We start from the raw sequence: 26,887 nt of genomic DNA on the forward strand, positions 1-26,887 counted from the left end.
TGTCACCTTACAGTCATTCTATGACGAGGCTACATTGTGAGTGAGGGCGCATGCGTGGCTTATCTTGCTAGAGTAGGATAAGTGTACAAGTACAGTGAGGATGCAGTGTGGACTGGGATATGAGCAGCCTTCATCCTCATGGTGGAATCAGCCAGCAAGAGATTTACTGTGTGGGTCAGATAAGCTGTAGTTTAGATTCATGGTTGAGTCAATGACAGCATCCACGACCACCAGTACTGCGTTTAAATCTAATCTAACACTGGACAGACTCCCACACGAGGACTCTTATGACACTGACCTTTTAACAAAATGAGACCCCGAAGATACAACTGCTGCCTCTGATTAAATTACTCTTTGATATACAATACATTTTATATAGGGCTGGGCGATATGGCCTTTTATTAATATCTCGATATTTTTAGGCCATGTCACGATGCACGATATACGTCTCGATATTTTGCCTTAGCCTTGAGTTAACACAAGATGTATTTAATCAAACCAGTATGATGATTATGTGCCTACATTCAAACATTCTTGGTCATACTGCATTAATATATGCTACTTTTAAACTTTCATGTAGAGAAGGAAATCCCAACTAAGTCAATTGACCAAAACTGGCTTCACGGTGGCAGAGGGGTTAGTGCGTCTGCCTCACAATACGAAGGTCCTGCAGTCCTGGGTTCAAATCCAGGCTCGGGATCTTTCTGTGTGGAGTTTGCATGTTCTCCCCGTGAATGCGTGGGTTCCCTCCGGGTACTCCGGCTTCCTCCCACCTCCAAAGACATGCACCTGGTGATAGGCCCCTCCCACCTCCAAAGACATGAACCTGGGGATAGGCCCCTCCCACCTCCAAAGACATGCACCTGGGGATAGGCCCCTTCCACCTCCAAAGACATGCACCTGGGGGTAGGCCCCTCCCACCTCCAAAGACATGCACCTGGGGATAGGCCCCTCCCACCTCCAAAGACATGCACCTGGGGATAGGTTGATTGGCAACACTAAATGGTCCCTAGTGTGTGAATGTTGTCTGTCTATCTGTGTTGGCCCTGCGATGAGGTGGCGACTTGTCCAGGGTGGACACCGCCTTCCGCCCGATTGTAGCTGAGATAGGCGCCAGCGCCCCCCGCGACCCCGAAAGGGAATAAGCGGTAAAAAATGGATGGATGGATATATTTATTAAACAGTTATCAAGCAGTGGCACAAACATTCATGTCATTTGTGAATGATATTTACATTGTGCTTTTTTTCTAGTGACTCAAAGCGCTTTACATAGTGAAAGCCAATATCTAAGTTACATTTAAACCAGTGTGTCTTGCCCAAGGACACAACGGCAGTGACTAGGATGGCGGAAGCGGGGATCGAACCTGCAACCCTCAAGTTGCTGGCACGGCCGCTCCACCAACCGAGCTATACCGCCCCAAAACAGAAAGTGCAAGATTGTCAGACATTTTAAAACAAGCTATGAGTGCACTTTTGTGCATGATGTCACTAAGATGACATATCAAAACAACACTAAATTAAAGTGCACTTTTTGTACAGAATGCCACTACAATAGTTTAAAACAAATACTTGTCCAGGGTGTACCCCGCCTTCCGCCCGATTGTAGCTGAGATAGGCGCCAGCACCCCCCGCGACCCCGAAAGGGAATAAGCGGTAGAAAATGGATGGATGGATAAAACAAATAAAGTGCACTTTTGTGCATAATGTCACACAAGATATTTCAAAAACCGTCAAATAAAAAATGAGCTGCATAATATGAAATCAGGTTGTGTATGTCCTTCGCTATGTGGTAGGTTCCTGCCGACGTTATCTCCTGTTTTTGACTATTTTTTGTTGATCTGGAAATGGAATATGCCAGGCTCAATTGGATCAGTGCTGGTTGCTTCGGCATTTTGTTGCCTGTGGCACCGGCCGAATATGTTGACATGTAGAGTTTCAAGCACTCTTCACTCTCTAGCGCAGGTGTAGGGAACCTATGGCTCTAGAGCCAGAAGTGGCTCTTTTGATGTCTACATATGGCTCTCAGATAATTATATTTATACAGCGCTTTTCTCTAGTGACTCAAAGCGCTTTACAAAGTGACACCCAATATCTAAGTTACATTTAAACCAGTGTGGGTGGCACAGGGGGCAGGTGTGTAAAGTGTCTTGCCCAAGGACACAATGGCAGTGACTAGGATGGCGGAAGCGGGAATAGAACCTGGAACCCTCAAGTTGCTGGCACGGCCGCTCTACCAACCGAGCTATACCGCCCCAATGACAGGTCTGGATTTATGTTTTAGATAATCTTGGGTAACTTGTCGGATATGGAATAAAATACTGACAGGTAGGACAGTATAGGATTAGACCCAAGCAGGAATCTGCTTTGTATAATCCTATCGTTTCCTTGTTTAAGAGTTTATGCATTGGCAGTGACTAGGATGGCGGAAGCGGGAATAGAACCTGGAACCCTCAGGTTGCTAGCACGGCCACTCTCCTAACCGAGCTATGCCGAGTAACCGTGTAATACTCTTCCATATCAGTAGGTGGCAGTCGGTAGCTAATTGCTTTATAGATGTGGGAAACAGCGGGAGGCAGAGTGCAGGTAAAAAGGTGTCTAATGCTTAAACCAGGGGTAGGGAACCTATGGCTCTAGAGCCGGATGACTGCATCTGGCTCTCAGATAAATCTTAGCTGACATTGCTTAACACGATAAGTAATGAATAATTCCGCTGGTAATCACAGTTTCACAATTAACGTTCAAATTATAAAACATTCTCATGCATTTTAATCCAACCATCCGTTTTCTCGCACCTGTTCAAGATGTCGCATTGATGGTAAGAAGTATTATATTTATTATTGGTTAACTTTTAGAATAACAATGTTGTTAAAAAAATAAGAGACTTATTATACTCTACAAATGTTGGTCTTACTTAAAAATGCATGAATTTAGTTGGATTCAGTGTTGAAAAATGTTATATGGCTCTTACGGAAATACATTTTGAAACATTTGGCTTTCATGGCTCTCTCAGCCAAAAAGGTTCCCGACCCCTGCTCTAGCGGGTGACTTTTGAAATGTGCTGCTAGTTTTTGTAGCAACTCTTTAGCCGCATACTTGACACAACACGGTTGTCTGTTCAACATTTTCCTGGTTGAAGCCACACCACCTCCAGACAATGCTGTTTTTCTGGGGAATGAATTCTTATTCCTCCATTTGTTACCAGATTCACACCTTCTTTCTCTAGTATTACCACTCGCACCGCTCCGCTTGCACTACCTACCAAAGCTAAAGTTAGCCATGCCACTACCTTTCTGCTCAGCGAGGGGGTATGACGTTGCACAGTATGTGACCTAGGTAAGAAGTTGCACTTGTTTTAACTCTCTGTGAGGAGAGACAAGAAATATTGAGAAAAACCTTTAGTGTAATGCCCGCAGCTAAAAGCAACTGCGTGAGAACGTATACTCGAATACTCACGAAATAGTCATTTTCCACATCGCACAGAGACAAACCCACCATATATCGAGTATATTCGATATATCGCCAAGTCTTCATTTCATATTCGTTATATTACTGTTGTCCCACAATGAGTTTGACATATGTCTTGATTGATTGTGGTTTCAGGGTCAAAACCCGTCACAGTCGTAAGGTTTTGCATTAATAGCATGTACTATATACATATAGTGTCATGGATTTCTACTCTTCTGAATTTGCAGATTTTAAAGCATAGGGTATACAAAACAAGATGGGAAAAGGTAGATTTAATAGAAGTTATATTGACTTTTTGAAAGAAAATAACTTTTACATATTTTATAACATCTCATCCAAGATGCTTGTGCGATGAGGTCAAAGGTCATAGCTCAGGTACATACTGTGTCAGGATTATTTATGGTTAAAGTTGAAACCAACTTTGCCGTTATTTGGTGGGATTGCAAACTTCAGTCTATTTTTTCAATGTCTTCTAACCATGAAAAATGGTTTATCCATCCATCCGTTTTCTACCGCTTGTCCCTTTCACGGTCGCGGGGGCTGCATTCGGGCTTACACCCTGGACAAATCACCACCTCATCGCAAAACATGCCCATTTTAAACGAGCCTGTAACTCTTCATTGATGGCGACTGGAGCCAACGCAGAACTTTGGTGTTTCCAAAATCAACCCAGTCAGAAGCCCACCTGAAATATAAAATACGACATTCACAGAAATTGCTTTTCATTTTGTTTTGTGTTTCTTTCTTCAATTTAGCTCTGCTCTGTTTCATCACATGGAAACAAAGTTCCATTTGTTAAGAGAGTCCCTTTCCTGGACCCCACCAGGGCTTCTTAACTGGAGCATAAAACACTCTCTCAAAAATAGCTTGTGTTCATTCTTTGTAATTCTCATTCTCACGCCACACAAAGTTGGCCACACTGAAAATGAAATGGCATTCTCTCCACAAAGCTTGTTTTGTGTTGTGTCTAAAAATGAATTGAACTTACTACAAGCACTAGTTGAAACAGCAAAGTCTCTGCTAAAATATGAGCAATTTAATCTGAACAATATGCAAATCCATTCTAACTGCCACCAAAATGAGCCTATCTGAAGAAATGTTGGCTATTAGCATCACTGCTAATGTACTTTCCCCAAATATTTATTGAGCAAAGGCAGACATGAATCATTTCCATTTGCATCCCCAGAAAATTAACATATATCTAATTAGATCATGTGTCCTGCACGTTCATCTTCTAGTGCCATGACAGGTCAGATTTAGTTGATTATTTCCCTGTTTTGTGTTTGTGTCTGTGGGTCATCTCTCCTTCCTTCTCGTTTTTTCCACTTCCTGTATGATTACTCTGCCAGGTCCCACCCTGTCTGGAGTGCTGATTGATACACCTGTCTCTGTTTGGTGATTAAGAGACTCACCTATACACATTTACTGATTAGCGGGGTTTATTCGCCAGTCTCAGACAGGGCTGGTGCATCGTTGAGTGCACACATTGGTTGTGTCGTTGATGTTTTGCATTTATAGACATCTTTTGAATTTTTACCCGTGGTTGATTGCTCCTCCCACACCGATGCTATTTGTTTTTGATACTTTACTTGGTACCTAATAAAAGGACCTTCTGCTTTCACACTGCCTGCCTTCTCTGCATCCTTGAATCACACCAACAACCTCAACCATGCGCTAGTGTGACACTCAGCATATGTAATACATACAACTCAGAGTTATTATTAACTTAACATTATTACCTTAAACATTAAAAATATAATCATTTAAATTCTTCATACATGTTATAGTTTTACAAATTTGTGTTGATGAGGTGGCGACTTGTCCAGGGTGTACCCCTCCTTCCGCCCGATTGTAGCTGAGATAGGCGCCAGCGCCCCCCGCGACCCCGAAAGGGAATAAGCGGTAGGAAATGGATGGATGGATGGATGTTACTCCTTCTTCCAATTATACTTCAAGATTATTGACATTTAAAAACAAACACAAAACACTCACGCTTTAGTCATGTCCTGATGCACATGACCTTTTTTTGGAAGAATGTTGGAATATTCCACAAGTCCCATGGTCACAAAACGTTGCACCAATTATATCCTCTGCAGGCCATGGGAAGGCAAAAAGGAAGTTCAGTCATTTATTCGATGTTTCAATGACAAGTACGACCGGGGTGTTAAAATCTTAGCACAGCCCTGTCACAAATAATTGTTTGATGTTTAAAGGAGCCATATATAAACATTTCATGTCAAGCCATCATTAAATGGCCCTGATATGTCAAAAGGCATTAATAAATCATGTTCTTTCTGAATACCTCTATAACTGATAACAGTCATTCAGCCGGTATATTCTCATTCCAAAATTTGATTCACAGCCCCGAAATATTGTTAATGTTTTCATTTCGATGCACCGCCCTCCACCGTTTGACCAATTAAAAAGTATTTGAGTGTGTTACATTCAATTTGCGAGTTACGCATCGCCATCCTGGTCCAGCTACTGCCACTGGTAGAGGTACTAAACATGTCAGACTTTAGTAAATCCAAAAAGCCTTGTTATTTATTCATGACAAAGCCAGGAAGAAAAACAAGATTTGTATCGGGGATGCCTTTGAAAGATGGAGACGATTGTAGGCGGGGAAGATTTTTTCATCTGACGCCAAACTTTCTAATTTCCTCCTTGATAGGCAAGTAAGGCATTTAAGCTTTCTTATTACGTGTAAAAAATGGAAATTGACATTTCGTATGTAAACTATATTGTCCAATACAGTCTAGGATCTTGACTAACAAAGCTAGTATGTTCGTGCAATGAATGCTTAGCATGCTAGCCCAATCAATGACACATCGACATATAGGCTAGTGGGGCAATATATGCCAGTTAGCCTGTATGTAGATGTGTCATCCAACTGAGGAGGCAAAATATATTTTTGACAAATAAAACCTATGTGGATATGGATAGAGTCAGTGCCTATTTCGCTCTCAATATGCTGATACGCTGAGGAAATGGGTTCCATTAGCACAGCTGTCATGGCAATGTGAAACGTACGGAGACGACCAAATCACGTTAGAAAATAATTCCTCATTCGTGTTTGCATCTTGTAGACTATATGTACAAAGTTATATGGCAATTTGAAACGTTTGAAACTATAAGCTATTGGAATCCATGGTAAAATGTCTCCTCTTTAGTTTTGGGCGTACATTAGCATGCGCTACTTTTTTTCACCAGTCTAACCATTGCTAGTGTTGGTTGTAGTTTGTTTCAGGCTTTGTTTTCTGATCGTACTGACAATAACCATATGTTTGCCATTTGTTGTGATATTGTACGCAGGCATGACGTTCTTCGTCCTGAAAATAGCCTCATTTCTGTGTAAAATGTGTTGGTTAGAGATTGGGCTGGGCGATATATCAATATACTTGTGCTTACTCCGCATGTCAACATCTCCATTCGGTGTCACACGCCCACACCATCAAAATGCCGAGGCAAACATTTCCAGATCAACACCGTATGAAAAAACTAATCAACAACAAAAGGAGATAACGTCTGCAGGAACCTACCACATAGTGAAGGACATACACTATTTGATTTCCTATTATGCAGCTCATTTTTATTTGACACTTATTAAAATATCTTGTGTGACATCATGCACAAAAGTGCACTTTATTGGTTTTAAACTATTGTAGTGGTGTTCTGTACAAAAAGTGCACTTTAATTTAGTGTTGTTTTGATATGCCATCTTAGTGACATCATGCACAAAAGTGCACTTTAATTTAGTGTTGTTTTGATATGTCATCTTAGTGACATCATGCACAAAAGTGCACTCATAGCTTGTTTTAAAATGTCTCTGACAATCTTGCACTTTCTGTTTTGGAAATGACATGAATGTTTGTGCCACTGCTTAATAACTGTTTCATAAATACAGTTTTGGTAAACTGACTTAGTTGTGATTTCCCTCTCTGCATGAAAGTTTAAAAGTAGCATATATGAATGCAGTATGTGTTTGAATGTAGACACATAGAATCATCATACTGCTGTCATTATATGCATCAAGTGTTCATTCAAGGCTAAGGCAAAATATGGAGATATATATCGTGTTTTGCGATATGGCCTAAAAATATCAAGATATTAAACAAAAGCCACATCGCCCAGCCCTAGTTGGAGATTTTTTATTGACAAAACCCTTGTCTTTTCAGCTATTATGGTCCCAGCATCTCAACCCAAGGGGAAGGACAGTTGACGTTTACCAGTTCCTTGGAGTAGCCTAGTCGATGGAGCTGGATTCGGCTGAGTGTCTGGCAACCTCAGTCAGGGAGAGGGGGAGGGGACAATAGAATTGTGTCCATGATTGCAGTACCATTTATGGTCATATTCCTACATATGGCTCCTTTAACAATTTCCCGTTGCACACCTAATGATTCTCCATGGAACAGCGGTGTATATGCTGTAATGGGTATCATACACAAACACATATAACGAATAAAACAAGGACATAGCACCATATAATTAATTTGGCCACTACAAAAATCAGCGTCAAATTTGAGAAAATGACAAAAGCCAGCCCTGACAACAAATTTCTGCTTGTGGCTTGAGTGAAAATAGTTTTTCTTATGGTCTTTGACATCAACAAGAATATTAGCTGTCATGGGAATTAAATCATTCTAATTTCACTGGACTAGCTAACGGTATCACATACCTAAAGGGTTCATTAAACACTTCAGAAATATAACGCTTCTGACGCAGGTAAGTAAAGCTGACAAACAGTAAAAAAAACACAAGTTCTAAAATTAGGAAAGGTGACATCAGAGGGCATTGTTACCATGACAGCAAGACAAGCAGAGGGTACTGCGGTTGCGATGCAACAGGCCAAATTGAACTAAAACTACAACATTATTGTGTGCAGGTGTGAATTATTGACTGTAAATGAGTTGAAGAAAGAATTGTTCTTCCGGAAACATCACTCTTTAACAGTTTGCAATATTTTATAACAAAGGATACAGTCCTATGTAATCATGATAACAACGATACCGACATCTTAATTGGTTCAAATGTGGCACAACATGATGTGTATGTGTGTACAAGGTGCTTCTTCACAATATTTATTATTGTATTTGTAATAAGAGTAGTGTATGTGCATGTACTTCAACACGTGTATTCGGAGTTGATCAATGAAAGTCTGTATGCCGCATTCATGCCCTCCTCAGACGACCTGTTGATGCTTGAAGACAGGAGGACTTTTGTGCAGCTGTGTTGCCACATAAATGTGCCACTCGTGTAAAATGCACTGCTGCGTAGCCTGCCAACACATTCCTCATTTAAATTCAGATTCAATAAGAGGACAGTGCAGCAAGTAGGCATTTGGAAAATCATGTTGATTTGATTGAAAGGCTTCTCCAATCCAGCACGTTTAGCTTTTACCAAGATGAAGTACTGGACGACAACATTCATACACACCAGGGGTCTCAAAGTCAATTTACCTGGGGGCCACTAGTTGCAGAAACTGGGTGAGGCTGGGCCACAAGAAAAGATTTCTTAAAAAATCCAACATGAACTTTTTAATGAATTCACTTTCTATGAATGGCTTTCCCGCCCTAGCAACATACTTGCCAACCCTCACCATTTTTCTGGGAGACTCCTGAATGTCAGTGCACCTCCCGACAATCTACCGCTGCAACCATTCTCCCCAATTTGTCCCCATTTTCACCCGGCCGACATTATCAAGGGCTGCCATGACTGCACTGCCTTTAACGTCCTCTACAACAGTGGTTCTCAACCTTTTTTCAGTCATGTACCCCATGTCAACATGTTTTTAATTCAAGTACCCCCTAATCAGAACAAAGCATTTTTGGTTGAAAAAAAGAGATAAAGAAGTAAAATACAGCACTATGTCATCTTTTTCTGATTTATTAAATTGTATAACAGTGCAAAATATTGCTCATTTGTAGTGGTCTTTCTTCAACTAGTTGGAAAAAAAGATATGAAAATAACTAAAAACTCGTTGAAAAATAAACAAGTGATTCAAATATAAATAAAGATTTCTCCACATAGAAGTAATCATCAACTTAAAGTGCCCTCTTTGGGGATTGTAATAGAGATCCATCTGGATTCATCAACTTACTTCTAAACATTTCTTCACAAAAAAAGAAATCTTTAACATCAATATTTATGGAACATGTCCACAAAAAGTCTAGCTGTCAACACTGAATGTTGGATTGTTGTATTATTTTTTCACAGTTTATGAACTTACATTCATTTTTCATAGAAGTATTATTTAATAATAAATGTATAAAGGATTTATGAATTGCTGCTATTTTTAAAAAATCTCACTTGCCCCTTGGCATGCCTTCAAGCACCTCCAGGTGTTGGCACACCCCCTACTGCATGTCATCACGCACACTTCTAGATCACACAACCGATATGCCGGCTCTGAAACATGTTGTGTGAGACTTGTGCATAACAACGTCAGGGGCAGCAAGACGTACTTGTTCAACAGCCATACAGGTCACACTGAGGGTGGCCGTATAAACAACTTTAACACTGTTATAAATATGCGCCACACTGTGAACCGACACCAAACAAGAATGACAAACCCTTTTTGGGAGAATTTCTGCACCCTAACACAACTTAAACACAAGAGAACAAATACCCAAAACACCTTGCAGCCCTGACTCTCCTGGCTACAATATACAACACCTCAAACAACACAAGTAGGGAGATTGGGGGGTGGAGGGTTGGTGGTAGCACGGTGTGTATATTGTAGCCCGCAAGAGTCAGGGCTGCATGGGATTCTGGGTAACTGTTCTGTTGTGTTTATGTTGTGTTACGATGCGGATGTTCTCCTGAAATGTGTTGGTCATTCTTGTTTGGTGTGGGTTCACAGTCCGGCACATATTTGTAACAGTATTACGGCTACCCTCAGTGTGACTTGTGTAGATGTTGAGCAAATATGTCTTGCAATAACACACATGCGTCTTGCATGGCCAGATGCAACATACAACTGGTCTTGCACGCTGCCAGTTCAGGATGAAGGGGGCGCTAAAAGCAGTGCCATTATGGCACTCCCTGAATATTGTTGACATGGTATAAATCGACAGGGGCTTCGAGAAAATTGATGTCCTGAAATTCAGGGGTCTCCCGGGAAAATTGGGGTGGGGATGTGGGCAAGTATGACGCTGTCAAGCGCCGTTCATATTGAACCCGCGGGCCGCTCCAACATTAAATTGTCATATCAAAGTGCGGGCCGCGTAATAACGTTTCGCGGGCCGCAATTGGCCCGCATGTTTAAGACCCGTGTATTAGCAGTAATGCTACTTTTTATAGCAACGCTTTTGCCCCACACTTGACAAATTACAGTTGTCTTTTACGCACCTTCTTTCTCTCGTATTACCACTCGTACGGCTAGCTAACGTAGCCCAGTCTGCTAGCGAGGGCGTATACGTACAGTATGTGACGTAGGACGTGACAGTTTGTGACGTGTGGACGTTTGTGCTTCGGGTTGTCTGTGAGAAGGAGAGACAGGAAAGAGCGAGAAGAGCCTGCAGTGTAATGTCCGCAGCTAAAAGCAACTGAGTGAAAACGTCTACTCGAATATTACAATATAGTCATTTTCTATATCGCACAGAGACAAACCCGCGATATATCGTGTATATCGATATATCGCCCAGCCCTAATTACAGTGCAGTATGTATCTTATTTTCTATTATATTGTGGCAATCGATTAATATATTCACCAAGCAGGAATTCCGTTTCTGAGTTAACCATGAACAATGCTAACAACCAACTTTTTGACCAACTTTAGGCGCAACAAATTACGGCCATGATTTCAGCATATGAAAGTTGGATTTAAAGGAATTACTTAGGGTGTACAGAAGTTTTAGTGAATGCTAAAAGGTCTGTATTTATTAAGCGTTTTACTATACCTGACATGATACTCAAAGTAGCCTTCACTTTACATTATATGTCACATTCACTCATTCACACACTGATGACGGGGCCATAAGAATGATGCTTGGATGATCCTCTGGGCAACCAGCGAGTACGCTAATCTATAGTACAGGGGTCACCAACGCGGTGCCCGCGGGCACCAGGTCGCCCGTAAGGACCAGATGAGTCGCCCGCTGGCCTGTTCTAAAAATAGCTCAAATAGCAGCACTTACCAGTGAGCTGCCTCGATTTTTTGAATTTCATTTATTTACTAGCAAGCTGGTCTCGCTTTGCTCGACATTTTTAATTCTAAGAGAGACAAAACTCAAATAGAATTTGAAAATCCAAGAAAATATTTTAAAGACTTGGTCTTCACTTGTTGAAATAAATTCATTTATTTTTTTTGCTTCGCTTCTTATAACTTTCAGAAAGAAAATTTTAGAGAAAAAATACAACCTTAAAAATGATTTTAGGATTTTTAAACACATATACCTTTTTACCTTTTAAACTCCTTCCTCTTCTTTCCTGACAATTTAAATCAATGTTCAAGTATTTTTTAATGTAAATAATAATAAATACATTTTAATTTAATTCTTCATGTTGGCTTCTGTTTTTTCGACAAAGAATTTTTGTGAAATATTTCTTCAAACTTATGATTAAAATTCAAAAAAAAAATTCTGGCAAATCTCGAAAATCGGTAGAATGAAATGTCCATCTTATTTCAAAGTCTTTTGAATTTATTTTTAAATTTTTGTTTTGGAAAATCCAGAAGAAATAATTATTTGTCTTTGTTAGAAATATAGCTTGGTCCAATTTGTTATATATTCTAACAAAGTGCAGATTGGATTTTAACCTATTTAAAACATTCATCAAAATTCTAAAATAATCTTATCCATCCATCCATCCATTTTCTACCGCTTATTCCCTTTCGGGGTCGCGGGGGGCGCTGGCGCCTATCTCAGCTACGATCAGGCGGAAGGCGTGGTTCACCCTGGACAAGTCGCCACCTCATCGCAGGGCCAACACAGATAGACAGACAACATTCACACACTAGGGCCAATGTAATGTTGCCAATCAACCTATCCCCAGGTGCATGTCTTTGGAGGTGGGAGGGGCCTATCCCCAGGTGCATGTCTTTGGAGGTGGGAGGGGCCTATCCCCAGGTGCATGTCTTTGGAGGTGGGAGGGGCCTATCCCCAGGTGCATGTCTTTGGAGGTGGGAGGGGCCTATCCCCAGGTGCATGTCTTTGGAGGTGGGAGGGGCCTATCCCCAGGTGCATGTCTTTGGAGGTGGGAGGAAGCCGGAGTACCCGGAGGGAACCCACACATTCACGGGGAGAACATGCAAACTCCACACAGAAAGATCCCGAGCCTGGATTTGATCTTAATCAAGAAAAATTTCTAATGATGTTCCATAAATTCTTTTTTTAATTTTTTCAAAAAGATTCGAATTAGCTTGTTTTTCTCTTCATTTTTTTCAGTTGAATTTTGAATTTTAAAGAGTTGAAATTGAAAATAAACTATGTTTCAAAATTTAATTTTCATTTTTTTCGTTTTTTCTCCTCTTTTAAACTGTTCAATTAAGGGTTTTTCTCAGAATTTATTCGCTACAAAAAACCTTCCGTAAAAGGAAAAAAAAATGTACGACGTAATGACGGACAGAAATACCCATTTTTATTTATGAAAAGGTAAATTGAGCAAATTGGCTATTTCTGGCAATTTATTGAAGTGTGTATCAAACTGGTAGCCCTTGGCATGAATCAGTACCCAAGAAGTAGCTCTTGGTGTCCAAAAGGTTGCTGACCCCTGCTATAGTAGAACACATTCCAGGCTGCTATGTTGCGTGAAACAAGTTGTAAGGGTGTTATTTTATGCTTACATGGCTCAAATTATGTAAAAATAAATAAAAAAATTTAAAAAAAGTATTTAGAATGTTGTAAACAGTTAATGCTCCAACTATGAAAATAATGATAAATAATAACGCGAAAACATGTCACACACACAAGTGTCTGTTTTTAATTGTTTATTTTCTATGCTACTTTTATGTTTTTTTTTAGATGTACGGCTACCTTGACTGCCTAGAAAGGCACTTTACAAAATAAATGTATTATTATTGTGTGACGGAAATGCGTTTATCACAGTGAGGCCTAGAATCAATTAGCCTCTGTAAATGTCTATGTGGTGGTGGCCGAACTGGAAGACTTGACAACGGCCAGTAATTTGATGATTAGATGATCCTTCAGCAACCAGGGAATAGAACGCACTCAAGGCTGCTATATTGAGCAAAACAATTGTAAAGCCGTTATTAATGCTAGAAAAAATTAAAAAAGGTCAGCCGTCTTTATGCTTTAACAATGCAAATATTACATTTATAAATCCATCCATCCAGTTTCTAATGCTTGTCCCTTTTAGGAACATTAAAACATTATTTTGGACCCAAGTTATTATTGCATTTATGTCATGGTATAAAACTATCTATTACAGGGAAAAAAAGGGTTGAAAGCATTCATCTGAAAAAATAAACAAGCTAAGAGGGACAAAAATACTTTACCGTTTTGCTAAATGATAGGAAACAAAGAAAATGTGTTTTGAAGTACAAATGTTTGCTCTGAATACTTAACAGGCAGAGAGCATGAAGGGGTCTTCTCATGTTGACCAAGCTTGCCCACAAATCTGCACACAATGTGCAACCCTTTACAGTCTCGGGATAAAAACACTCTTCTGAAATTGTTTTTCAACAACAGCCCATTCAAACTGGGATTTTTCAATAACAGAGTATGTATGCCACATTCAGTATCGAACGTTTATACTGTAATATTCCTGTCTTGTACTAATAATAATCCAAAACATAGGCCACAAAGTCTAGTGGTTCACACAGCTCACTTAAAATGCAAGTAATCACTTCCCACTCGGGTATTGTAAAGAGTGAATGCTTGGTTTTCTGTACAATATCTACAGTCTCACCATTATGTCATAGTCTAATTTGCCTATTTGGCCACTTGCTATTTCCAATAATGTTGCGGATTTTTGCAAAATATGCACCTCATGCTATACTGGTAGGAAGATTAAAGCAAATAAATGACATGCAATGGAGTGAAAAATAATCAAAAATGTTCATATGTGACATTTTTAAAATAAAAATTGCAATTGCATCAAAATATGGAGGTATTTTAATAGTAAATTTAAATGATGCAAGCAATTAACTGTGATTACTTAAAATTCAAAAGTGTGATTAATTTAGTTATAAAGTTACTCGTTACAAGAATAATATTAGGTACATTTTAACCTAAACCGTGGCACCAATAATACTTCAATATAATAAGTGTCAATCAAACCGTAGTTTATAATCTGCATAATAAAATCACAATAATAGCTTTGTTTAGTGGTCAGACGCCATTTACAAAATAAACACAGCTCTCATTCCGACTGTAATGATATCCGAGCATCAAAAATACATCCCACACACTCAGGAGAAGCTGTAAGTATTAAAATTGGCACATCAACAATGACTTATGCACCAATAGCAAGCTGTGATCTAACTTTCAGAGTGAAAGGTTGTAAAATAAGAGTCTCTGCATTAAAATGGAGGATTACAAATCTATTTGTGGCAGCCCGCCACAAATAGATGAATGTATGGAACCCCTGTATACATTTTGTGGGTGGGGTAGATCAGAAAAAAGTTTAATGAAAGAACTGTACACCAATCACACATTCAAATCTTTTGAATGATGTCTAAAGAAAATGTGACCCATTTTCTGCACATAAAACATCATTGCAGTTTAATTCTGGTGAATTCAATTACTATTGCTTGGGTTCCTAGTAACAACATCAATCATTCCGCATTAAAGTACCGTGCTGATTTTTTGTTGAAACAGTGACTGTCACCAGTTGTCACTAATTGGAAAATGCTAATCAGCCACTGATAAAAAAAAAAAAAACTTGCACTTTTAATAAAGTATGCCATTTAGTTCTGCAAAGATTAATTCAATTTTTTTTTTTTTTTTTTTTTTTTTTTTTTGGGTTGTACTTGTATAGCGCTTTTCTACCTTCAAGGTACTCAAAGCGCTTTGACATTACTTCCACATTTACCCATTCACACACACATTCACACACTGATGGAGGGAGCTGCCATGCAAGGCGCTAACCAGCACCCATCAGGAGCAAGGGTGAAGTGTCTTGCTCAGGACACAACGGACGTGACGAGGTTGGTACTAGGTGGGATTTGAACCAGGGACCCTCGGGTTGCGCACGGCCACTCTCCCACTGCGCCACGCCAATAAATGGGACCTATTATTATTTTAATCTTAGATTCAGTTCAGTTCAGTTTTAGTTTATTCCAAACATGCACACATTACAATGTCATTTATTACATATTTCTAGTGGTTTTATTACAGCAGGGAAAAGGAGTAGGACGAAGCTGAGCTTATATAATTCTACCCCTTTTCATACCATAGCAATTTTATCCTATTTTCTTGTTCTCTGTAACATAACAGTGAAACAATAAATAATTAAAAAAAATAATATACCACAGTAAGTAAACACATTAAATACATAAATATTTTTGTCTCAATTTAAAAAAAAATAAAAAAGGTTCAAGATGTTATTGTTCTGTGTACTTTGTGAACACTTGCAGTTTGAACAGTCTCTTAAACTGAATCATATTGGTGCTTTGTTTGATTTATTTGGTGAATCCATTCCTTCATTTAATTCCACATACTGATATGCACGCGTTGTACGAGCACACAAATGTTGTACATTAGATCTTCCCCTAAGGTTACATTTCTCCTCTTTTGTTGAGAAGAATTGTTGTACATTCTCGGGTAGCAGGTTATAGTTTGCTTTGTACATCATTTGAGCTGTTTTCAAATGCGCCAAATTGTTGAATTTCAATATTTGTGATTCAATAATTCAATATCCAACATTATGTATTATTTTAATTGATCTTTGTTGTAACACCGTTAGTGAGTGAAGCACACATTTGTAGTTGTTTCCCCATATTTCTGCCGATATGGTAATCCATTTAGAACACTTCCTTTTGGTTGAGATAATACATATCCTTCGGTGTAAATTTTTCTCCACAGTCACTTCTAAAATCAGTTTTTTAGAGTCTGTCTCCAAGAAGTTCAATTTTGGAGGCCTTCCCAGAATGCAAATAAAACCACGTCTCATTCTCTCCCAAAGTATCATCATTTATCTTTTGAAAATGTAAACTGTTTAAAATGGGTATCTTGAAGTTTTTTCGAGCCATAATCAAAAACAACCTTAATAAACATGATATATATTCACCCGCTCACAGCAATAGGTACACCTTTACACTCGCCGAACGATTACGGATGCATAAAAAACTGCTTTTATCAACATTTATGTCACTGCATATTGCACGTCAGTATTATTTTTCATATGCCGAGATTAGATGAAAATAATACATTATGCTACCCGTTGTTTGTAAACACAAAAAGTTAAATGTTATTGTTAAAGTGGTAGTGATATTAATGCTGCCCAATGAACAGCAAGGCAGTCCAAGGAACTCTCAGACATGCTTAGTGACGGAAGACAAGACTCAACCACTGTGGCACAGGTGGGGGAGGACCATTCTTGACTAAAGAATGAGAAGCTGCCATTTCACATTTATATTTGATAAGTTGATTATTTCACCTTGCAATGACAAGTAGCACTTGAGCATGCGTGGAGAGACTACACAACAGCCTGATATGAATATTTACATGCTTCTTAGAGCCCCATTTTCAGTAATGGCTAACATCCCACTTAGAACCCCCTTGGTAAAAGAGGGGACATGTTATTCCTAAAAGGTTAAGTGAGTTGACCTGCTGGGATGCCTGCCGAACAGAAGACCGTCTATGAGACACACAGACCTGCGAACCACTGAACACTTTCTTCCTCACCAAACAGTCACAAAGATAGACATTATCTCAACTCTTAAATGTGAGGAACACATTAAAAAGTGAAGTCACAACATTCCTCTTGACGTGTTGCAACCACAGAAAAAGTACAACATGGTGATCAATCATGAATAGTGTCACAGTAGAACATACACTATACAGTACAATACCTTCACTGTCTACAAGCGTCAGATACAGTAGTGCTTTGCCTTACAGTACTGTATATTCATCTTCATGCAACCAAGAGATACTAATATTCATAAATGTACAAAACTTGCATTTACTTTTCCCCTTACTGCAAATGAATAGGCTAACTTTAAACAACTTGTAAGGCGTGTCTTAATGAAATTAAACAATGGATGTCCGCCACCTTTTTGAACCTCAATGCCAACAAAACGGAAATACTGATTATCGGTCCTGCTAGACACCGACACCTATTTATTAATACCACCTTAACATTTGACAACAAAAACAATTACACCAGGCGACTCATTTAAGAATCTGGGTATTATCTTCTACCCAACTCTCTCCTTTGAGTTACACATTAAGAGTGTTACCGAAACAGCCTTTTTTCATCTCCGTAATATCGTTAAAATGTGTTCCATTTTGTCCTCTAGCGACGCTGAGATCATGCGTTCGTTACGTCTCGTCTCGATTAGTGTAACGTATTATTTTCAGGTCTCCCTGTGTCTAGCATTAAAGGGGGACATCATCACAATTTCAGAAGGGTTAAAACCAATAAAAATAAGTTCCCAGTGGCTTATTTTATTTTTCGAAGTTTTTTTCAAAATTTTTCCCATCATGGAATATCCCGAAAAAAGGCTTTAAAGTGCCTGATTTTCGCTATCTGTACATTTTCCTGTGACGTCATCTAGTGATGCCAATACAAACAACATGGCGGTTAGCACAGCAAGATATAGCGACATTAGCTCGGATTCAGACTCGGATTTCAGCGGCTTAAGCGATTCAACAAATTACGCATGCAATGAAACGGATGGTTGGAGTGTGGAGGCAGATAGCGAAAACGAAATTGAAGAAGAAACTGAAGCGATTGAGCGAATAGCTATTGAAGCTATTCGGCGATCGCCTACTAACCAACGATTGCATCTTTTGACCAGACCACTGGAGCAACTTAAATCCGTCGTTTGGTAAGTGTTTGTTTGGCATTAAAGGTGGGTGGAGGGAAAGGCTGGATGCAAATATAGCTACAAATGTTCATACAGCTAACCTAAATAGCATGTTAGCATCGATTAGCTGGCAGTCATGCCGCGACCAAATATGTCTGATAAGCACATAAGTCAATAACATCAACAAAACTCACCTTTGTGATTTTATTGACTTTATCGTTGGAAATGCATCTGCTTTGAGTGTCGCAGGATATCCACAAGTTTGTCTGTGCCATCTGTCGTAGCATCGCCGGTAAAATGTGCAGACCAAACGAGGGACTTTCGCATCTGGTGCAACATGAATCATTCGATTGGTATGTGTTTGTTTGGCATTAAATGTGGGTGGAGGGAAAGGCTGGATGCAAATATAGCTACAAATGAGGCATAACGATGCAATATGTACATACAGCTAGGCTAAATAGCATGTTAGCATCGATTAGCATGCTGTGCTAATCGATGCACACTGCAGGTAAATCAACTTGAATCCATCCCTGATCGTGTTGTTGCACCCTCCGACAACACACCGACAAGGCATGATGTCTCCAGGGTACGGAAAACAGTCGAAAAAACGGAAAATAACAGAGCTGATTTGACTCGTTTGTAATATGTGAGATAGGCACCAGCGCCCCCCGCAACCTCAGAAGGGAATAAGCGTTAGAAAATGGATGGATGGATGGATTTTCAACATTCGAGCCATTTTCGACAACATTAGAGTATATAACATTTCAACAGTGCATTTACCTACTAGATAAAAATTTCCCGACCCAAATTCTGTATTCTGTTCTTCAAACTGGCAGCGCCAATGGCGGACAACGTCTCAGGCAGGGGTGTCGAACCTACGGTGTTATCTACTAAATACTTCAAGGAAAAATATGGCAATATTGCGAAATGATGAAGTATGACACATAGAATGGACCTGCTATCCCCGTTTAAATAAGAACATCTCCTTTCAGTAGGCCTTTAAACGTGAACATTATTGGTCAACGGAAGCAACAACAACACCAACAAAAAACAAACCCATCACACTTGACAGTGTCTTTGACAATTCACGGACTATAGAATGAAAACGACAGTAACACAGTAAAAAACAATATCTTGAAATGAATGATCACACACCTGTTTCCAAATCTATTGAAGGGTTGTTAACAGCTGGGATGTTGTTTCCAATTCCTCTACCCTTGACTGTTTGTAAGGTATTGCGCAATCCTCTCGTAGAGGTCGCTCGTTACCTTTCCACCACTGATGGGTCTCCCAGTGTTTCTTCTGATTACCACCACAGGGTTTTGTGAGCCCCTGAATATTTTGTTGAATTTTAACAATTGTAATAAATGTATATTGCATTAGTGCATTATATTTCCATACAGCCCTTTTGCTGTGAACCAATTGAAAACATCAACTTTTGTCATGTTTATTTATAATATTTTGTATTCTTCTCTTATGCAGTGTATTAAAACGTATCTGCTTGAATTTTGTTTGTTGGTAACTGTGGTCTTGCAAGGATCGGTTAAGGCAGGTTCAGGAAAGACGTTTTAAATCTGTGTCAAGAAAGGAGACTTGTCACCAAGTTTTCATCAATCAATCAATGTTTATTTATATAGCCCAAAATCACAAGTGTCTCAAAGGGCTGCACAAGCCACAACAGCATCATGGGTTCAGATCTCACATCAGGGCAAGGAAAAACTCAACCCAGCGGGATGACAATGAGAAACCATGGAGACGACCGGAGATGTGGGTGACCCCCTCACTCCCCCAGGGCGACCAGTGCAATGTCAGTCGAGTGATCTAGCATAATATTGTGAAAGTCCAGTCCATAGGGAATCTAATATAATAGTGAGCGTCCAGTCCATTGTGGGTCCAGCAGGGCACCATTCTGAGCGGAGACAGGTCAGCAGCGCAGAGATGTCCCCAACCGATGCATAGGCGAGCGGTCCACCCCGGTTCCAGACTCTGGAGAGCCAGCGCTTCATCCGTGGCCACCAAACCTGTTCCCCCCTCCACGAGGGAGAGTGGGGCAGAGCATCTTAAGTGCACAGGAAGCCAGTGCAGGAGATCCAGTACAGGTGCAATATGATCAAACTTTCACCTTCTTGTCAAAAGTCTAGCAGCCGCATTTTGTACCAACTGTAATCTTTTAAAGGGGAACATTATCAGCAGACCTATGTAAGCGTCAATACATACCTCGATGTTGCATAAAAAAGACCATATATTTTTTTAACCGATTTCCAAACTCTAAATGGGTGAATTTTGGCGAATAAAACACCTTTCTATTATTCACACTCACATTCACACACTAGGGACCATTTAGTGTTGCCAATCAACCTATCCCCAGGTGCATGTCTTTGGAGGTGGGAGGGGCCTATCCCCAGGTGCATGTCTTTGGAGGTGGGAGGAAGCCGGAGTACCTGTAGAGAACCCATGCAGTCACGGGGAGAACATGCAAACTCCACACAGAAAGATCCCGAGCCCAGGATTGAACCCAGGACTACTCAGGACCTTCGTATTGTGAGGCGGACGCACTAACCCCTCTTCCACCGTGAAGCCCCTGGTTGGATAGTGGTTTAATATAAAAAAATCTAATTTTGTTTGTTATTGTTTACAAACTCAGAAAAAAAGTTCCTGGCCACAAGATTGTTTTAAATACTAAAACCAAACAATTTAAATCACAGCCAATAGTAGGATATCATTTAAATATTTCGTTGAAATAGTTACATCGCCATTTTGTGTTTTCTGTTTGGTTAGAATTGTGACGAAACAATGAATCATTCAATAATCTTGAAAAAAATACTTATCAGTATCAGCATTGGTATGAACAATCCTGCCCCTGTATGGACCTGGTATTGGGCTACGTTCACACTGCAGGGTAGGATATTCCATTCAGACTTTTGTTTTAAATCCGATCTTTTTATGTAGTTGTTCACATTACAAAAAAGGCAATGTCTAATGTGAACACAGCCGGACCTACATACAGACCTGACGTCATAGGTGGAAGGAACAGTGTCATTTGGCCCATCTCACCGCTGCCTGGGGTCAATAGACTACAGACTGTGGTGAAGTCGGCCGGCTACAATTTTTGGTTGTGTTTTGCGGTCCGTATGCTGAATAGAATGGCAATATACGAATACACACTGCTGATACCGCTCTGCGTGTAACCAATCAGATGGTTGTGTGGGTGGGACAATGCTGGGTGCTGCAGAGACTACTGACAGAGGCAGAAGCAGAACTAAGTGGAGCAGCTTAAGACTTTAATTCAGCACCAAATGATAATATGAATACATTTAATAAAGTGAAATACAAATAAGGCATCAAGGGAAGTATCCTACACTTCTCTTTTGTAAAGTAAATCTGAAAAATGTGGAAGTAGTGTCAAAGCGCTTTGAGTACCTTGAAGGTAGAAAAGCGCTATACAAGTACAACCCATTTATCATTTATTTAACAGCCAATATGGGCATCTATCTACATCAACTATATGATTCGCCTGAGAAGCTGGAGAGGACAAAAAAAATAAAATATAAAAATATATATATCATCCATCCATCCATCCATTTTCTACCGCTTATTCCCTTTCGGGGTCGCGGGGGGCGCTGGCGCCTATCTCAGCTACAATCGGGCGGAAGGCGGGGTACACCCTGGACCTCATCACAGGGCCAACACAGATAGACAGACAACATTCACACTCACATTCACACACTAGAGCCAATTTAGTGTTGCCAATCACCCTATCCCCAGGTGCATGTCTTTGGAGGTGGGAGGAAGCCGGAGTACCCGGAGGGAACCCACGCATTCACGGGGAGAACATGCAAACTCCACACAGAAAGATCCCGAGCCTGGATTTGAACCCAGGACTGCAGGACCTTCGTAATGTGAGGCAGACGCACTAACCCCTCTGCCACCGTGAAGCCCCTAATAATAAAGGCAAAGCTATTTTATTAGCGACCAAAAGTTGCGAACTTTATCGTCAATGTTCTCTACTAAATCCTTTCAGCAAAAAATATGGTGATATCGCGAAACGATCAAGTATGACACATAGAATGGACCTGTTATCCCCGTTTGAATAAGAAAATCTAATTTCAGTAGGCCTTTAAGACTTTAGTTTAGCACCAAATGATAATGTAAATACATTTAATAAAGTGAAATACAAATAAGGCAACGAGAAGGGTATCCTACACTTCTCTTTTGTAAAGTAAATATGAACAGCCAGTATATGTACAGTGGGGCAAAAAGTATTTAGTCAGCCAGCGATTGTGCAAGTTCTCCCACTTCAAATGATGACAGAGGTCTGTCATGTTCATCATAGGTACACTTCAACTGTGAGAGACAGAAAGGGAAAAGAAAAATCTAGAAATTCACATTGTAGGAATTTTAAAGAATTTATTTGTAAATGATGGTGGAAAATAAGTATTTGGTCACTTCAAACAAGGAAGATCTCTGACTCTCACAGACCTGTAACTTCTTCTTTAAGAAGCTCTTCTGTCCTCCACTCGTTACCTGTATTAATGGCACTTGTTTGAACTCGTTATCTGTATAAAAGACACCTGTCCACAGCCTCAAACAGTCAGACTCAAAACTCCACTATGGCCAAGACCAAAGAGCTGTCGAAGGACACCAGGAAAAGAATTGTAGACCTGCACCAGACTGGGAAGAGTGAATGTACAATAGGCAAGTAGCTTGGTGTGAAAAAATCAACTGTGGGAGCAATTATCAGAAAATGGAAGACATGCAAGACCACTGATAATCTTCCTCGATCTGGGGCTCCACGCAAGATCTCATCCCGTGGGGTCAAAATGATCATGAGAATGGTGAGAAAAAATCCCAGAACCACACGGGGGGACCTGGTGAATGACCTGCAGAGAGCTGGGACCAAAGTAACAAAGGTTACCATCAGTAACACACTACACCGACAGGGAATCAAATCGTGGAGTGCCAGACGTGTCCCCCTGCTTAAGCCAGTTCATGTCCAGGCCCGTCTGAAGATTGCTAGAGAGCACATGGGAGAATGTCATGTGGTCAGATGAAACCAAAATAGAACTTTTTGGTATAAACTCAACTGGTGGTGTTTGGAGGAAGAAGAATACTGAGTTGCATCCCAAGAACACCATACCTACTGTGAAGCATGGGGGTGGAAACATCATGCTTTGGGGCTGTTTTTCTGCTAAGGGGACAGGACGATTGTTTCGTGTTAAGGAAAGAATGAATGGGGCCATGTATCCTGAGATTTGGAGCCAAAACCTCCTTCCATCAGTGAGAGCTTTGAATGCTTGACCAAATACTTATTTTCCACCATAATTTACGAATAAATTATTTAAAATTCCTACAATGTGAATTCCTGGATTTTTTTCACCACGTTCTGTCTCTCACAGTTGAAGTGTACCTATGATGAAAATGACAGACCTCTGTCATCATTTGAAGTGGGAGAACTTGCACAATCACTGGCAGACTAAATACTTTTTTGCCCCACTGTATGTATATATATATTTTTTGTTTTTGTTTTGTTTTTTAAGACTTTAGTTTAGGCGGCCGCCTTGAAAACAAAGCGCTGCGGGAAACCCTGATATATATAAGAAATACTTGAAAATATATACACCCCAGAGGTCTCAAGATTGGCAAGTATGCTTTAGGACAGGGGTCAGCAACCTTTTTGAAACCAAGAGCTACTTCTTGGGTACTGATTCATGCCAAGGGCTACCAGTTTGATACACACTTCAATAAATTGCCAGAAATAGCCAAGTTGCTCAATTTACCTTTAATATATAAATCTATATATATGTATAAAAAATGGGTATTTCTGTCTGTCATTCCGTCGAACATTTTTTTTCCTTCTACGGAAGGTTTTTTGTAGAGAATGAATGATGAAAAATAAACATTCAAAAGAGGAGAAAACACGACAAAAATTCAAATGAAATTTTGAAATATAGTTTATCTTCAATATCGACTCTTTAGAAATAAGTACTTTTTGGGTACTGATTAATGCGAAGGGCTACCAGTTTGATACACACTTAAATAAATTGCCAGAAATAATAATATATAATATATATATATATGTGTATATATATATATATATATATATATATATATATATATGTAAATGGGTATTTCTGTCCGTCATTCTGTTGTACATATTTTTTCCTTTAGCAGAAGTTTTTTTTGTAGAGAATAAATGATTAAAAAAAACACTTAATTGAACAGTTTAAAAGAGGTGAAAACACACAAAAAAATTAAAATTAATTTTGAAACATAGTTTATCATCAATTTTTACTCTGTAAAATTCCAATTTCAACCGAAAAATATGAAGAGAAAAACTAGCTAATTCGAATCTTTTTGAAAAAATAAAAATAAAAATTTATGGAACATCATTAGTCATTTTTCCTGATTAAGATTAATTTTAGAATTTTGATGACATGTTTTCAGTAGGTTAAAATCCAATCTGCACTTTGTTGGAATATATAACAAATTGGACCAAGCTATATTTCTAACGACGACTAGTCATTATTCCTTCTAGATTTTCCAGAACAAAAATGTTAAAAGAAATTCAAAAGACTTTGAAATAAGATTTAAATGTGATTCTACAGATTTTCTAGATTTGCCAGAATAATTTTTTTGAATTTTATTAAGTTTGAAGAAATATTTCACAAATATTCTTTGTCGAAAAAACAGAAGCAAAAAGAATTCAATTAAAATGTATTTATTATTCTTTACATTAAAAAAAATACTTGAACATTGATTTAAATTGTCAGGAAACAAGAGGAAGGAATTTAAAAGGTAAAAAGGTATATGTGTTTAAAAATCCTAAAATCCTTTTTAAGGTTGTATTTTTTCTTCAAAATTGTCTTTCTGAAAGTTATAAGAAGCAAAGTAAAAAAAAAATATGAATTTATTGAAACAAGTGAAGACCAAGTCTTTAAAATATTTTCATGGATTTTCAAATTCTATTTGAGTTTTGTCTCTCTTAGAATTAAAAATGTCGACCAGCTTGCTAGTAAATAAATACAATTTAAAAAATAGAGGCAGCTCACTGGTAAGTGCTGCTATTTGAGCTATTTTTAGAACAGGCCAGCGGGCGACTCATCTGGTCCTTACGGGCGACCTGGTGCCCGCGGGCCCCGCGTTGGTGACCCCTGCTTTAGGAGCTCTGTTTAAAACGTTCAAATTCTAATAAAAAAAAATCGTCCGTCAATTGTTGTTAGAAGTAATCGTTACAGCGACTAAAACTGGCCAAGCGCTTACCTTTGCCGTAGTTGAAGTGTAGTTTGCTGGTCCTCCCCTGGTGAATGTGCAGGTAAGTGAACCACACGGCGGAGGTGAGCAGCACCACAAGCAGCAGCAGCTTGAACTGCTTGCGGATCTTCTTCACGGGGAAGCGCAGCATCCTGACTCCAACATCCTCCGTTGGCGGCCCGAGTGAGAGGCAGAAGGCGAGCAGCGGCCGGACACTCCACTTACTTGACACTCCGAGGACAAGTCACGCCGCTTCCGGCTTCATGGCGCCCCAAAAAAGATTCACTTAGGAGGACACAAAATAGCAGTCTGACGATTATCTCCACAAATCCTCCCCTCGGTAGGGATCATCCGCGTCGGGCACTTTGACGTGGTTGGAGGCAATAAGCGGGCGGGGAGACGTCAACATGTCACAGCTCCATCTTGGCAATAAGCAGGCGGAGAGACGTCAACATGTCACAGCTCCATCTTGGGGGGAAAGTGAGTGTGAGAGTGTGGGAGCGCCTCTTTCTTCAAGTCCCGGGAGAGGAGGGGCGCTCGGCTCTCATCCCGAGCTGAACACTTCTCACATGCACCACCATGTCAGACACAATATTCCTGCGTCTGGGATGCACGGTAAAGACGGACGAGGAGTCCCATCATCCTCGGCAGGTGCACGGCAGACATTTCCCTAAAAGTAGCTCGCTTGACAATTTAGTGGAGCGTCAAAAAAAAGAGGGAGAATCCTAGCGCATCTTCATGATTAAAGGTCCAAGCCTTGAAACAAAACTGTCGGTGGATGGGAGAGACAAATATTTCAAGAAGGTTCTCCGTAAACTCCTCCTTTGTTTGTTGCGATGAAAAGACGTCAACGTCGCCGCTTTCCGCTCAGGACGAGGACGCCCGGCCATGAGCAGCTGGGAGTGCAGGGCAACCTACCCTGGGAGGATCAAGACTGACACGGCCAACAGCCAATTAAAATGCAGTATATTGGCTCATAGGGGCGGGACTACAAGGTCAGCGATCACTCCTTATTTGTTATTATTATGATTTATTAGTATTATTACTAGCGTGTTTTTTTATTATTCAGACAATAGCTTAGTAAACCTTGTACTATAGATAAAAAAAATCAATCCAAGAAAATATTTCCGTATGTGTGAGGGTTTTTTTACACATTATACTCAATATTACTGTACATTTAATGTGAAACGGCAATCATTAATGTTAAACAAATATTAAATATTCAGATAGATCAAACCGATG

The 26,887-nt window shown here is 39.7% G+C and overlaps 1 protein-coding gene across 1 annotated transcript in view; it reads right to left on the reverse strand.

The window, feature by feature from the left end:
• LOC133563492 (N-acetyl-beta-glucosaminyl-glycoprotein 4-beta-N-acetylgalactosaminyltransferase 1-like) overlaps nt 1-26,565 on the reverse strand; it is a 460,693-nt gene extending 434,128 nt beyond the window's left edge. The window contains exon 1 of the mRNA XM_061917651.1: nt 25,655-26,565. Coding sequence (XP_061773635.1) covers nt 25,655-25,796 — 142 coding nt within the window. The 5' untranslated portion in view covers nt 25,797-26,565. The remainder of the gene's footprint in view (nt 1-25,654) is intronic.
• Nucleotides 26,566-26,887: the final 322 nt, after the last annotated feature.

The sequence above is a fragment of the Nerophis ophidion genome, linkage group LG12, assembly GCF_033978795.1.
Source record: "Nerophis ophidion isolate RoL-2023_Sa linkage group LG12, RoL_Noph_v1.0, whole genome shotgun sequence".
In the NCBI taxonomy this organism is placed as follows: Eukaryota; Metazoa; Chordata; class Actinopteri; order Syngnathiformes; family Syngnathidae; genus Nerophis; species Nerophis ophidion.